General features: G+C 37.8%; 1 protein-coding gene across 1 annotated transcript in view; it reads left to right on the plus strand.

The window, feature by feature from the left end:
* Positions 1-2,085: 2,085 nt before the first annotated feature.
* Positions 2,086-14,963, plus strand: part of LOC113757091 (uncharacterized mitochondrial protein AtMg00860-like) — a 36,090-nt gene continuing 23,212 nt past the window's right edge. Inside the window, exons 1-2 of the mRNA XM_027300496.1 lie at positions 2,086-2,629; positions 2,882-2,967. Coding sequence (XP_027156297.1) covers positions 2,086-2,629; positions 2,882-2,967 — 630 coding nt within the window. The remainder of the gene's footprint in view (positions 2,630-2,881; positions 2,968-14,963) is intronic.

Genomic DNA, 14,963 nt, shown 5'->3' on the forward strand with positions numbered 1-14,963 from the left:
GACAGGGCTACAACAATGTAGAAGGCCACTCAGTCCAAATCCCAGCACAACTAAGTCATATATGCCAAATACCAAACCAGAATCGAAATTGCAGGTTCCCATATCACACAAAACTGTAATCAGTCCAAGTCAGTCTATACAGGTCCAAATGCATTGATTCCAAAGGCATATGATAGCTAAGACATCAAGCTACATTTCATCAGAAGACACCAACAACAAAATCCAAACCAATTCCAGTCAAAACAGACGATTACAATCACAGTTCGTACATTCTGATCTCCCAGAACAGCAACAGTAAAAACGGCATAACTCACTCTATACTACTCTAAATGCCCTGAAATTTTTCAGGCACTTCCAAATCATCAATACCTACAACTTTTATGTTTTGATAAAAGTCCAATTCGGCCTCTAACCCTATGATCTAAAATCGGACAGAAAAGGGGGTTGAAGAACCCTAACTTTTCTCAATTCAATCCAAACCCAAAATTGGTTGCAATTTCCTATCATATGCACCTACTAGAGCCATAGCCCCTTATTACCAACCATCAAAAACAACCACACCATCAAGAACATATGAAACCAGAAAATTCCTCAACAAATACAAAACTCAACCAATTCACTTCAAATCAAGAAATAAAACACATAATCCCTCACTTAAGCCACCATTAGGCATAAATTCAACATCATTAAATATAGGAGGGTGTTCATATACCACTTACCAAGTAATCAAGAGAGAGGAAGATGTTGGACACCTTAAGTCTTCAAACAAACTTCACTAAACTACTTACTAGCACCCAAGGGAGAAATTTTATGGAGTAGAATCTAAGTTATGTGGTTGGTTTTGGAAGATTGAGTGAAATGGAAACTAGAAAGTTGAAGAATTTCTTTCTTCTTTGCTCAAGGAAGAATCGGCCATGAAGGAGAAGAAAATGGTGATTTTTGAGCAATTTTTCAAGATATTTACTCAATTTGGTCAAAAGTCAAAAGTGTGAATAGTTGCCAACAAAGTCCAACCAATGGTTGTGTGACACATGTCACTCCATTAATGCAACTCTATCCTTTTGTCTCTCCAATAAAAATATCTTAACACTTTGTAAAATAATATCACTTAATATCTTGAAAATACAAAATTCCAACAAGTGGTTAAAAATATAATGCATTTACCGCACTAGCGGGTCCCACGTCCAAAATACGCTTTTAATTTCTCAAAACTAACCGATACTAGAAAAATCATTTGAAAACTATATTTGCTCATAAACTTGATCTGGGGAAGGCAGGCGTTTAAAAAAAATAAACCCTAGAAAATTAGAAAATTTCCGGGTTCTCAAACTCATTTTTTTTCGGGGCATCACAGGAATGGATTTTCTAGCCCATCATCATGCTAAGCTTGATTGCAGAGCAAAAGTGTTAGAACTTTGGATTCCCGGGGAAGCAACTCTGAAATTAGATGTGAAAGGTACGTTAGCATCGTCTGCTATGATCTCGGGATTTCGGGCGAGGAAGATGTTGCATAAAGGAGCGCGAGGTTTCCTAGCCTTCTTGATTAACGCTCCTAATGACCAAGTGAAGTTAGAAGATGTACCAGTGGTACGGGAATTTCTGGACGTTTTCCCTAAAGAACTAAAGACATTACCACCGGAGAGAGAAGTGGAGTTCAAGATTGACTTGGTGCCGGGAACGGCTCCGATTTCTAAGACTCCGTACCGAATGGCTCCTGCAGAGCTAAAAGAGTTGAAAATTCAACTGCAGAACCTACTGGAGAAAGGTTTCGTTAGAGAAAGTGACTCACCATGGGGAGCACCCGTTCTATTTGTCAAGAAAAAGGATGGAAGCTTGAGGTTATGTATCGATTACTGAGGGTTAAACGAGGTTACAATTAAGAACAAATACCCTCTACCTTTGATCGATGGTTTATTTGATCAGCTGCAAGGATCTATAGTTTTCTCTAAGCTGGACTTGAGGCAAGGGTATTACCAATTGAAAATTAAGAAGGAAGACATACCCAAGACTGTTTTTAATACAAGATATGGACATTTTGAGTTTACAGTTATGCCATTTGGATTAACTAATGCACCAGCTGCTTTCATGGATTTAATGCAGAGAGTCTTTAAGAAGTATCTGGATCAGTTCGTAGTGGTTTTCATTGATGATATTTTGATATACTCTAAGACTCGAGAGGAACATGTTAAGCACTTGGAGATAGTTTTGCAGATATTAAGAGAGTATAAGCTATATGCCAAATTCAGTAAGTGCGAGTTTTGGCTGGAAGAGCTATCTTTTCTAGGGCATAAAGTTTCTAAAGAGGGAATTGCCGTGGATCCGGCAAAAGTTGAGGCCATAATGATGTGGAAACAGCCAGAAACTCCAACAGAAGTTAGAAGTTTCTTGGGTTTAGTAGGTTACTATAGGAAGTTTATCAAGGATTTTTCGAAGATTGCTGGACCTATGACCGAACTAACCAAGAAAGGTAACAAGTTTATCTGGGCTCCAAAGTGCGAGTCCAGCTTTCAGGAGTTAAAGAAGCGATTAACATCCGCTCCTGTTTTGGTATTACCTGATGGAGGAGAAGGTTATGTCGTATACTCTGATGCTTCTAGAGAAGGTCTAGGATGTGTTTTGATGCAAAAAGGTAAGGGGGTTGCCTATGCTTCTAGAAGATTGAAGCCTCATGAACAAAATTACCCAATGCACGACTTAGAACTGGCTGCAGTGATCTTTGCCTTAAAGAAATGGAGACATTACTTGTACGGCGTGACTTTTGAAGTTTATACGGACCATAAGAGCCTCAAGTACTTGTTCTCCCAAAAGGAATTGAATTTGAGACAAAGGCGATGGGTAGAATTTTTGGAAGATTATGATTGTTCAATTAACTACCACCCAGGAAAGGCCAATGTGGTAGCCGACGCTCTAAGTAGAAAAGCCCAAGTAGCGGGGTTAATGGTTAAAGAATGGGACATGCTAGAAGAGGTTAGTAGTTGGAACCCTCGCTTGGAAAGATTGAAGATTTTATTCGGGAATTTGTCATTAAAGTCACCATTATTAGAGCGTATTAAGGAGGCCCAGAAAACGGACCCTCTAATTCAGAAGAATGTACAGAAAGTGCAAAAAGGGGAAACCCTAGATTTTAAATTAGGGTTTGAAGGAGTGTTGAGGTTTCAAGATCGAATTGTGGTTCCGGCAGATGAAAAGTTAAGGAAAGAAATTTTAGAAGAATCACATCGATCGAAGTATACCATACATCCAGGAGTGAATAAGATGTATCATGATGTGAAAGGATTATACTGGTGGGACGGTTTGAAAAAGGACGTGGCGGAGTTCGTACAGAAATGTTTGACCTGTCAACAAGTAAAAGCTGAACATCAGAAGCCCTCTGGTCTATTGCAACCTCTAGAAATTCCCGAATGGAAATGGGAACATATAACCATGAATTTTGTAATGGGGTTGCCCCGAAGCCAAAAAGGATTCGATGCGATTTGGGTGATAGTTGACCGACTTACCAAGTCCGCACACTTTTTACTTGTGAGCATGAGCTTTCCTTTGGAGAAATTGGCCCAGTTGTACACAGAAGAGATCATGAAATTGCATGGTATCCCTATAAGTATTGTGTCTGATCGAGATCCAAGGTTTGTCTCGCGTTTCTGGCAGAAATTTCAAGAATCATTGGGGACCAAGTTGAAATTTAGTATTGCATACCATCCCCAAACCGACGGGCAGTCGGAAAGGACAATTCAAACTTTGGAGGATCTGCTGAGGTCGTGTATATTGGATTTTGGGGGTAAATGGAGTCAGTATATGACCTTAGTAGAATTTGCGTATAATAATAGCTACCATGCCTCGATTCAAATGGCACCTTATGAAGCATTGTATGGGAGAAGGTGTCGATCTCCGATTCATTGGGATGAAGTGGGAGGGAAGAAAATTATAGATCCCACGGCTATACCTTGGATAGAGGAAGCTCATGAGAAAGTAAAACTAATTAGAGAAAGGCTTCAAGTTGCCCAGAGTAGACAAAAGAGCTACGCCGACACAAGGAGAAAAGATTTGGAATTCGAAGTAGGAGACAAAGTTTTCCTAAGAAGTAAACCCTTGAAGAACGGAGTAGTGTCCAAAAAGGGTAAGAAACTAAAGCCGAGATATATCGGACCTTTTGAAATTTTGAAACGAATCGGGAAAGTAGCGTATCAGTTGAAGTTGCCAGCCAGCATGGCAAAGGTTCACGATGTATTTCATGTCTCTATGCTTAGGAAATATCACCCAGACCCAAGCCATGTGTTGCTATTGGAAGGAATTGAGGTGGAGGAGACGTTAACCTATGAAGAAGGACCAGTCAAGATTTTGGAAAGAGAAATGAAGGAACTGAGAAATAAGAAAATTCCTTTGATGAAAATTCTATGGCGAAATCACGGACTTGAGGAGGCAACTTGGGAATTAGAAGAAGAAATGCAGAAAAAGTACCCCGATTTATTTCTTTAGAAAGTGAGAATTTTGAGGACAAAATTCATTGTAAGGAGGGGAGGATGTGAGAACCTCGAAAAAATATATATATATAGATATCAATGCATATTCCATTGCAATTTTAATCCTTTAATAAATTCTAGCATTATATCTACTTGTTTTTAAATAAGTACGGAGAAATAATTTTATGTGATAAATAATATAATTGTCCCAAAATATTAACATACTTGGTTTCGCTATGTTAAATTAATATTTCTTGAGTTAGAGTAATTTTATTGCCTTAATATAAATTCTTCGAAATTTCGATAGCTCATTTTAATCCCTAATAAGGTTAAGTGTTAATTGGAAACTTAGCATTATAACAAAATCGATATAAGTATACTAAGTATACTTAGGACATAAAAAGTTCGATAATTGAACTCTCGTAAGATTAGTACATTATTAGGCATTCAAATTATATTTGGGGTAAACTTTGGAATTAGATTAGAATTGAGGACTTGAGTAGAAATTTGGAGGAAACGTGAAAAGACTAAAATACCCTCCGCTATCCCAAAAATTTCCATGCAACCACAAAGTATCCTCGGCCAACACTTAAAAACACTAACATTTCCATTTCTGCCGAAGTGCATTCCCTTCCCTCTACACACACACTCGACCTCCACTACCGCGAATCACTCCACTATATCAGCCTCAACCACAAACACTCCACTCCATCTCCATTCTCCACCTCGTGATCATCGACGAGAGCAAGAGAGGGAGAACTCCTCGGCTTGAGCAGCAGAAAGGTGAAGAGAGAGAGCGAGCCACGAGCTGTATTTCTGTTCTGTCCGAGGAAGTCAAGCGAGAGAGAGAGCAAGAGGCAGTCGAGTGAGCTACTGATCATCACCATCTTCACCAGTTCCAACCGAAACACCACAGCTTCAACCATCCGCAACCAGGACCGACACATCCAGTCGCGAGCGAGCCGAGAGGAGAGAAACATCAGCTTTCTGTCGCGTGAGTGAGCTTTCGGTGAGGTAATTTCTGGACTGAAACTAACTGATCAAGGGTAGATTAAGCTATCTATGGCCAGGCATGTGAAGCTTAGGCGTTTGGATGATGAATTTAGGAAAAGAAAAATCTGATGTGCGAAGGAATGGGTTTGCTGAGAATTGAATGGGATAATGCAGAGTTAATTTGTTTATTTCTTGATAATCTGAGCTTATATCTGTGATTAGCTGGTTAATAACAAGATGATTAAGCTCTGCATGCAGTTAATTAGTTGGTATAAACAAGAAAAATAAAAATGAAATGGGATAAGCTGGCATGCAAGCCTAGCCGAGAACTTAATCTGGAATGTAGCTCTAATTTTGTTTCTTGGTAGTAATCTGAGCTGATAAACATGATTATCTGACTAAGAACAAGACAATTAAGTCTTGCATGAGGCTAATCAGTTCGGCTAAACAAGAAAAAAAAATGAAACAGAAATCTGACGCATGCAAGTTCACTCGAGAATAGCTGAAGAAATTCTGGAAATTGTGGATGATTACAGGTGCTGTCTGAACTTGATTTGAACTAGAAATGATGGTAACTTCATTAAGTAGCCTTGCATGTTAGTTTTGGGTACTTAACACACTGATTCAGCCGAAGAAAAAAATTGGATTTAAGACCAATTAGCTGCTGGAAATTTTAGGAGTAACCGAGAGGTTGAGCTGGAATATTTTTAAATGGAAGCTACTTGGTTGAATTTTCAATTGAGTTGTCATGAGCAGGGATTAATTGATGCTAGGAGCTAATGATTGATGAAACTCTTGGCTCATTTGTTTAATTTTTGATCAAAAATGAATCTGTTGAAACCTAGGGCTAATGATTGACGAAGCCCTAGTGGAATTGCTGGTTGAAAGGTGATTTTACTATATTGGCAAATATGAGATATAATGTGCATGTGAATCGGAGTCATGAAGTCCGTTTTGATCCTGTGAACTTGAGTATCTTTAGTCAAGCTATTTAAATATATTTTACCCTAGTATTGAACTATAAAATTTGGTATTGAACGCTAACGTTAAGAAACTCGTGGGTCGGGACTTTTAAACTTTGCCAAACCGATATTTCTTCCTTTAGCTTAAACTAACCTTGTTTTGTTAGAAAATGATTTCACTAGTTTTAAAACCCAAGGTTCTACTCTATTCCTTCTCTTTCCTTGAAATTGTCCCTGGTTAGTTGTTCCAGAGGAAATTGTTCAAAAAAAAAAAGATTTTAATAACTTTAACTAAAAAGCATGGGAAACTTGTTCGGCAAGAAACCCTACGAAATATTTTAACACTTTTACTAGTTTTGATTTTTAAGCAAATTGTTGATTCAGTTTCGAAAGGATAAACTAGTTATACACACAGACAACTTTTCCTACGTAACCCTAGAACTGTTATAGCCAACTTATAGTTTTTAAAAGTTGATATTTTAGGGTTTAGCGAGGACACGGATTTCGATTCTCAACTTGACCTCTGAACTTCACTCTTGGTGAGTGTCCCTGCTTGTTCTATGCTTATTCGGTTAAAGTGCTTTCGTGACTCAATATGTGATAATTGGAAAATGATTGCTGGTCCATCGAAGTGAGCAGTGTGTACTTTATCACACTAGCCTTTCGAGTGGCGACTTGCTTGAAGTGTTTTTCGTGAATATTTTGCTTGCGCTTGCTATAAGTGTTGGACATAAAGTCGTTGGGTGAATCCCTCGACCAGTCTATAAGTGTTGGACGTAAAGTCATTGGGTGAATCCCTCGACCAGTCTATAAGTGTTGGACGTAACGTCGTTGGGTGAATCCCTCGACCAGTCTAAGGTATACTCGAGTATTACCACTTTCGTGCTTGGCATGCGGCCTGGGACAGGGGTAAGGTTGGTGGTCGGAGTTAAGAAAAATAAAAAGATCTACTCGGACCTTAGGTAGTGAAAGTTGACGGAGGGTCGACTACGAAAAATTTTGATCAAGCTCGTGGAGAAATGGCTCCTGAGAGCCCCTGTATCCTATCTTGTGCTGTTAAACGCTTTCCTAATTGTTTACTTTAATTGAAGTTAATACTCGCTATTGTTCTATGTGATTGCATGTTTTGGGGCACCACTGAGCTTTAACTCACCCCACGTTATTTTGTTTTCCTTGACAGGTTCTGGCATGTGAGAAAGACCTGAAATCTACTTTACTTGTTATGAATGTAATTCGAATTAAACAGTGTAGTTTTGTTTTGGGTTGCCACTTGAAGCTGGAGAAGTGGAAACCCTGGTTTTGTTACTTGGCTTGTAAGAATGTATGTGGCTTGTATGACTTTGTTAAATGCGAATGTTTGACTTTATTCCGTGGTTTGTAATGCGTAAGGTATTTAAGAATCGACGAGTCGCTATCTTAAGGTACTGTTATCTCTGAAGTTAATGTGGTCTTAGTTATTGGTCTATTTTTGGAGGATCAATATTGTAATAGTTTAGGCTATACTTCGGAAGGATTTGGGCTAGATTTCTTGCGTGAGTCCTGGCAAGAGCTAGGCAGACGGCCCGCCAACCCTCTGGTTCGCCTTAGGGGGAAGTGGGGTCGCCACAATTATTTTCTAAATTTTAGGAAACATAGTTTCTTACTTTGTTCAAATAAATGGAGAGCCATCCGAACAAAAATTTTTGCAACCAAATGGGCCCATACTTGGGCAAATTTTTATTTGCGAGATTTCGCAAAATAGGCCCATACTAGGTCAAATTTTTGTAATACATTTGAGGATTTCGCCCAAGAGTCAAGTAATATACTTTCGAATCGATCGTCCAAAATTTGACTTCGATAAAGCTGCTCTTTTCATGAGTAGTAGTTACATCAATTTTTAAAATAAAATAAGAAATTCAAGTGCATGTTGTACATTGGCGAGCCCTTCTGTGCAGGTATTGACGGCTGAAATAATGAATAAGCACAAGTCAGAATCTTACAAATGGGAGGGTCAATCATTGAAAAAAAAGACCTACACTGGGGCAAGTTTTGAAAAATTGTGATTTTAAAAGTTATTTTACGACCGTTTTATTGGACTCAAGTTTTATCCCACTAACCAATTTCTATGGCAATCTCGGATTTTATCCTACTGACCAATTTTTATGGCAGGCTCTGGTTTTATCCCACTAACTATTTTATTGGACTCGGGTTTTATCCCACTGACCAATTTTTATGGCAAGCTCGGATTTTATCCTACTGACCAATTTTTATGGCAGGCTCCGGTTTTATCCCACTGACCAATTTTATGGCAGGCCTGACCAATTTTTACGGCAGGATTGGGTTTTATCCCACTGACCTTTATATGTTTGCTTGTTTCAGTTCGCAGCAGAATAATAGGTACGTATTTGGTGTTTACGTCTTTGTCTCGAATTTTTTCGAAATTCAGACAAAATGGGGCAAGTTGTAGACACCAAAAATTTTGATTTTATTTTATTTTTATTTTTAACCAAAGTTTGCAAAATGATACTTATCTATTTTTTATTGCATTAGGTTCATCATTTTTTAAAACATTTTTTGCATTAAACTTCTGGAAAAAGAAAATTTTCACAAAATTTTTTTTAATCTTTTCAAATTCAATTTTTTTCAAAATAAAATGAAAATTCGCAAGGCAAATCTCAAAAAGGAATTTAACATTTTTGTTTACTCTAAATTTTTTCCTTGAAAAGTAAAAAGAAAAAAAGAAACAAGAAAATAGGTAGAATGCATGCAAGATAGCTAAGTGGATAGAGTGAATATTAGCCATGTGTTTTTGTCTTTTTGCATATCACAACACTTGCAAGAGGTTAGGTGGCAAGGACAGCTATTGAGTTTTGGAGGAAAAATCTAGAAAAGAGAGAAAAAAGAGAGCTTCGAGCACAAGAAAGAAGGGAAGAAAAAAAGGGAAAAAGGAAAAAGGAAGAAAAAGGGAAGAAAAAAAGGAAAAAGGAAGAAAGGAAGGAAAAAGGAAGAAGGAAAGGAGAGAAAAAGAGAGGTGGCAGCTGAAGAGAGAAAAAACAGCAAAAAGGGAGAGAAAAAGTGCAGAAAAATGTTGGTGAAAATTTTGAGCTAGGGTTGGATATCTGGCTTCTTTCATGAGCAAAATCCGATCTGAAATTGAGTCATTTAAGTAACTTCTTCATTTCTGCATCATCTACGCTTGAAGAGGAAAATCTCTTGTTCACAAAATTTTTGGAAAAAACACCTCAAAGTGTGTGGAATTGGGGCTGGAAATCGCTGCCTTCGCAGCCCTTGAATTTCGAAGAAAAAACATCCCCAGTTCATCCATCTGTCTCTGGATATATTTTTTGAGTTTTGTGACGACCCCTCCGTACCCAGAGGTTTACCAAAGGGCTTAGCGGATCGTCTGCCTAGCTCGCGCCAGGACTCAATACTTAAAAACGAGAAAATAGACCTCATGCAAAAGAGAGTTACATTTACACTATTACGTCTTCAAAAGTTGTATAAAACTACTACATCAAGTCATACACACTATTAGTACTAGAAAGTAACCCCTAAATAAGCTACTAACTATAATTGTCACAACAAATATATACATCTTACTAGTCAACTTACAACAAGTACTAGGGTAAAATCAACCATTCTACAACCCCCAAAAGTTACCTATACTATACACATTCCCGAGCGATCCCCGCGCCGGCCCCTGTTAAGGAAAACAAATGGAATGGGGTAAGTTATATGTTTAGTGAATAATCGGGGATAAAAACGTAAAATCACATCTAAATAAACATGTAGACCAAGATATTTCGCATCAATAAATAGAAATGTAACATCACAATGGTAGGATACAAGTGGCTTCAAAACCAGTTCAATTCCCCGATCTTGACCATCTGTTGACACTCTGTTAACCAAAATACTCATAGTCCGTAGACTCCACTTACTTTCCCCATTCACCTTATCAACCCCCGCTGGCCAGTCATGTGATACCCCGAAAATTAGGAGGTTGTTTGTAAAGAAAATACTAAAGTATATTTCTTTGGGTTTGATTTAAAACCTTATTTTGTTTTAAAAGACTAGAAACCTTAAAATTTTAATCAAAAAACCCTAATTTACTTATGACTAACCGGTTTTCTTAAATCACTCATATTTTAATTGAAACCCTAATTTTAATCACTGGAATTGTAAAATTCCTCACGTTTTTCTTAAAAATACCTTTCATTTGGAAATTATTCATTTATTATGGCCCTAATACCCAATCATTCCTCAATAGGTGCAAATGAACCTAGGAAGTAGGGTTTCACTTTTCGTTTCCAAGTTAAGAGCGAATTAGGGTTTCACATTTTCCCGTAGTATGATTATTCGGTACGGAGTGAGGATCAAATTGGATAGGTAAAAGTGATTTTTGGATGAGGAATTACTATATGACTAGAAGTGATAATAATAAGTTAGTGATTATAAGCTAAAAATCCTAGTATATGCGATTTAAGAGAAATCGCGTCAAATCGACGGGTATCGATCACTACCAATTGAACCCACCACTTGACCACCACTTCCTTACCACCACATACCCCTGATATTTTTACAAAATATCCCCCCCTCATACTCATCCATATGGCCGAAATTTGTGGCCAAAAATGCAAGGGAAAGAGAGAGAAATTTGCATGGCTTTGGTGGTGACAAGTGTCACCACCCTATGGCTCTTTGAATAATTTTTTTTTCTTGTTCTTTTATCCTTCATTTCAGCTTATTTTCCTTCATACTTTCTGTCTTTTGGCCGAGCAAGGGAGAGAGAGAGAGCAAGAGAGAAAAACCTTCAATCCATCTTGAATCCAACCATTTGAGTGCAACCAAGGAAAACTAAACCGATTAACTTGTGAGTTGTGAACTTGGGAAGCTAAGGGAACCAAAAATTTCAAGAGGAGGTGAAGTATTACTCTTGCAAGCCCTTTTGTTGAGGTATAAGGTCTGACCCATGGCTTTGGTTCTTTTATTTTTGTTCAAGTTGTTATATAACTCATGTTTTGGTTAGATTAGTAGCTATACAAGTTGTTGTGATGATTTTGGGGTGATGTATGTAAACTAGGGTTTGACTGATTTCCTTCTTATACTTGTTGTAGGAGTGGTATATGATGTATATAGGCTTGTATAAGAGGTTGTGGTAGTGATTGAATCAAGAAAATGAAGAGATTGCCCTTGAAATCCCAAAATTTCAGATTTCTGGAATTGTATGCTTCAGTTCTGTCCGGTTTCATTGCCCTATGTTAGAGGCCGAATTAGGCTTGGCACAAAACATAAAAGTTGTAGAGAATGATATTTTAGAGATGCCTGCAAAATTCAGCTCAATCTGAGCAACATAGCCTGTGAAAAGACTGAAATACCCCTGCTGCCCTGTTTCCATCCGAACATGCTAATCAGCTTTTGTAATTGGTTGTTTTGACCAGGAATACTACTAATTTGGTTGTCAATGTCTTTTTAAGACTTATAGTCTTGTATCTTAGCTTTCAAATGGCTTTGGAATCACTTGAATTGGAGTTGTATGTGCTGAGATATGATTGAATGAATCCGGACTGCTAGTTGAACTGCGAACTAGAAAATCTGGGGTTGTTTTAGTAAATTTGACCTAGATACATTGCAAACTAGACTGAGTGGCCTTCTTCAAAATTGTAGCCCTTTCTCTTAGCTTCGAAACGGAGTACATTTCACCTCAATCTGACTAGTGTAGCTTCAGTTGTGTTAGTTCCGCTAAGCAACAACAAATCTGCCTTTTGTTTTCCAACCTAAACGTCATTTCCGCACATGTCCTAGCTTGATTTGGTAATCATATGACATTGAGCCTATTGAGTGGCTATTTATATTGTGTGTAATGTTGGGATTGATTGAGGAAAATAATGAAGCCATAAATGGCTGGGAAATAGGTAAATACAAAGGGCGTGCTGCCCAAATTTTCACTCGAGGGCTAAGTTTCTACTTGAACTTGTATATTTTCGTTTGGCAAATACTATGACCATTTTTCCATCTTAAAACATGATCCTTCTTCAATTGGAAACTCCAAATGTTTACTTACTCTTACCCAAATAAAAAGGAGTGGTTTAGGGTTTTCTTGGGTATTTTTTCCTCCCTTTTACATGAATTTCATTAAGACATTTCGTCTATAATATCTACTTGAATATGAGATGATTTTGAACCACATAAACAATCCCGAAAACAATATTTCTTAGTCTATATAGTTGAATTCCGACATGTCTTTGGTTCAAGTGTTTTCCATTGGAAATTTTATACCCCTTTTTGTTTGGTTTTGCGTTTAGTTTATGAAACCCTAGCTATTTCCGTCCACCGGTCCAAATGCCCTCGTTTCATTTTAAAGTCATTTCTATACGTTTTATTCATCAATTGTTGGGTTTCTTCGATTTCACCTAATTGTTTGTGCTAGATAGACTGTAATATTCTTTCTCATTTACTCTTAGGTTTTCTCGGTGACTGAGGTAATATCCGGAAGGATATTTGCACGTTGTTTTGCATAAATAGGTGAGTGTTCCTTGTTTGGTATATTTTTCTTGACTTCATGACTTGTGTTCTTGTTTGATAATGTGTTAAGTGCTTTCAAGGATTTCCAAAACGAGTTTTCTAGGCGAGCTTGTACTTTACCGCGCTCGACCTAAATGAAACGTGAAATTTTCAATGATTTAATGATTGCTACATTAGTTGCGCATGATGTAAGCCTTTTGGTTGAACTGGAGCCTGCCCTTCGTTACCGATCGACTCGAGCCAGAAGCCGAGTGAATTTTGTGACGCCCCGAGGCAGAAGAAAAGGGAAAAATTTCTGGTGAATAGAGTTTTGTGGGAAAATCCGGCCAGAAGCCGTGCAAATTCCTTATATTTTTCTTAAAATTCCCTTTTCTTTGACAAATACCACTTTATAATGGCCATACTACTCAATCACCCCACAATAAGTGCCAATGAACCTAGAAAATAGGATTTTTCACTTCGGTTTCAAATTGAGCAAAATTAGGTTTTCTCGATTTTCTCGCCGGATGAATTTTCGGTATGGAGCAAGGATTAAATTTGGTGAATAAAAGTGACTTTTAAGTGAGAAATAATATGTGATTAGGAGAAATGAAATAAAGTTAGTGAATGGGAAGTAAAAACCCTAGTGCGGGTGTTTTTAAGGAAAACGGCGCGAACCGACGGGTCCCGCGCACTACCGTTTGAACGCACCACTGGACCACCACTTTCTTGCACCACAAGCTTATTGATATTTGAGCCAAAATATCTTCTTATATTACAGCTAAGGGGACCGAAATTTGTGGCTTATAAGCAAGGGGAAGAAAGAGAAAAAAATTAGTGGCTAAGAATTGTCCAAGTGTTAGCCAAATTGTGGTCTTAATTAACTCTAACCTTCTTACTTCTTATAAGACAAAAATCAGCTTCATTTCTCTTCATTTTCTGCTGCTAAGAGCCGAGAGAGGGAGAGAGGAAGAATAAGAGAGAAACCTCTTCATTTCTTCTTGGATTCATCTATAAAGCAAGAATCAAACCAAACCAAACCGATTAATCTTCCCCTTGAGTGATTAGCTAGTGTTTGGTGGTGAAATTTTGGAAAGAGAAGGCTTGGGCTACCCTTGGAGAACTCAAATCAAGGTAAGAGGATGATATCTCTCTAACTTTCTCTTTCAATCATGGTTAAAGTAAGCTTAGTAACTTGATTGGTGGTGGATTCATGGATGCTAGCATGTGTAGAAGTTTTTCCCCAATTTAATTGATGAACTAGGGCTGTGGAATTTCTGCCCAACTTGATGTGTGATACTTGTATGTTACCATTGAGGTTTTATAAGGTGTTTTGGGAGTGATTGGAGTGAGAAATTAGGGAAAATTTCACTAGAAACTACAAATTCCAGATTTCTGGAAAATTCTTGATCATTTCTGTCCGAATTTGTATCTATGTGTTAGAGGCCGAATTGGCCTTGGGTCAAAGAAGGAAAGTTGTAGGAAATGATGTTTTATAGGTGCCTATAAAATTTCAGCTCAATCGGAGCAACGCAGAACGTGAAAAGTCCAAAATACCCCTACTGTTTTAAGAATTTCCCAGCAGTCCGTTTCTTCAGTTCAGTCCAGTTTATCACGATTTTTGACCAGGATCCATTCTGATTTAGCTCTGGGCCAAAACATAAAAGTTGTAGTGTTCTGAAGTAGCTTTAAAATGCCTCATAGAAAACCTGATTCGGACTTGTGTACACTGAGTTATGTCCATTACAGTGTTCTGCATTTAAACAGCCGACGAATTGGTTTCTGGTTTAGTAATTCGAGAATTTGACTAAGTTACATTAGGAACTGGACTAAGTGACCTTCATGAATGTTGTATCTCTGTGTCTTAGCTTCGAAACGGCGTAGGTTTCGTTTTAATCCGATAAGCGTAGCCTCGGATATGTTATTTCCGCATTTGTACGTCAAATCTGTCTTGAACTAAATTGAATTTCTGCACTTGTACTTAATGCGATTCTTGTTATTATGATATTGTGAGCCTATGGAACGGCTCTTGACATAAATTGCTGATATGTATGATGTTGGGTTGTGTTTG

The sequence above is a fragment of the Coffea eugenioides genome, unplaced genomic scaffold (genome assembly GCF_003713205.1).
Source record: "Coffea eugenioides isolate CCC68of unplaced genomic scaffold, Ceug_1.0 ScVebR1_271;HRSCAF=916, whole genome shotgun sequence".
NCBI lineage: Eukaryota > Viridiplantae > Streptophyta > Magnoliopsida > Gentianales > Rubiaceae > Coffea > Coffea eugenioides.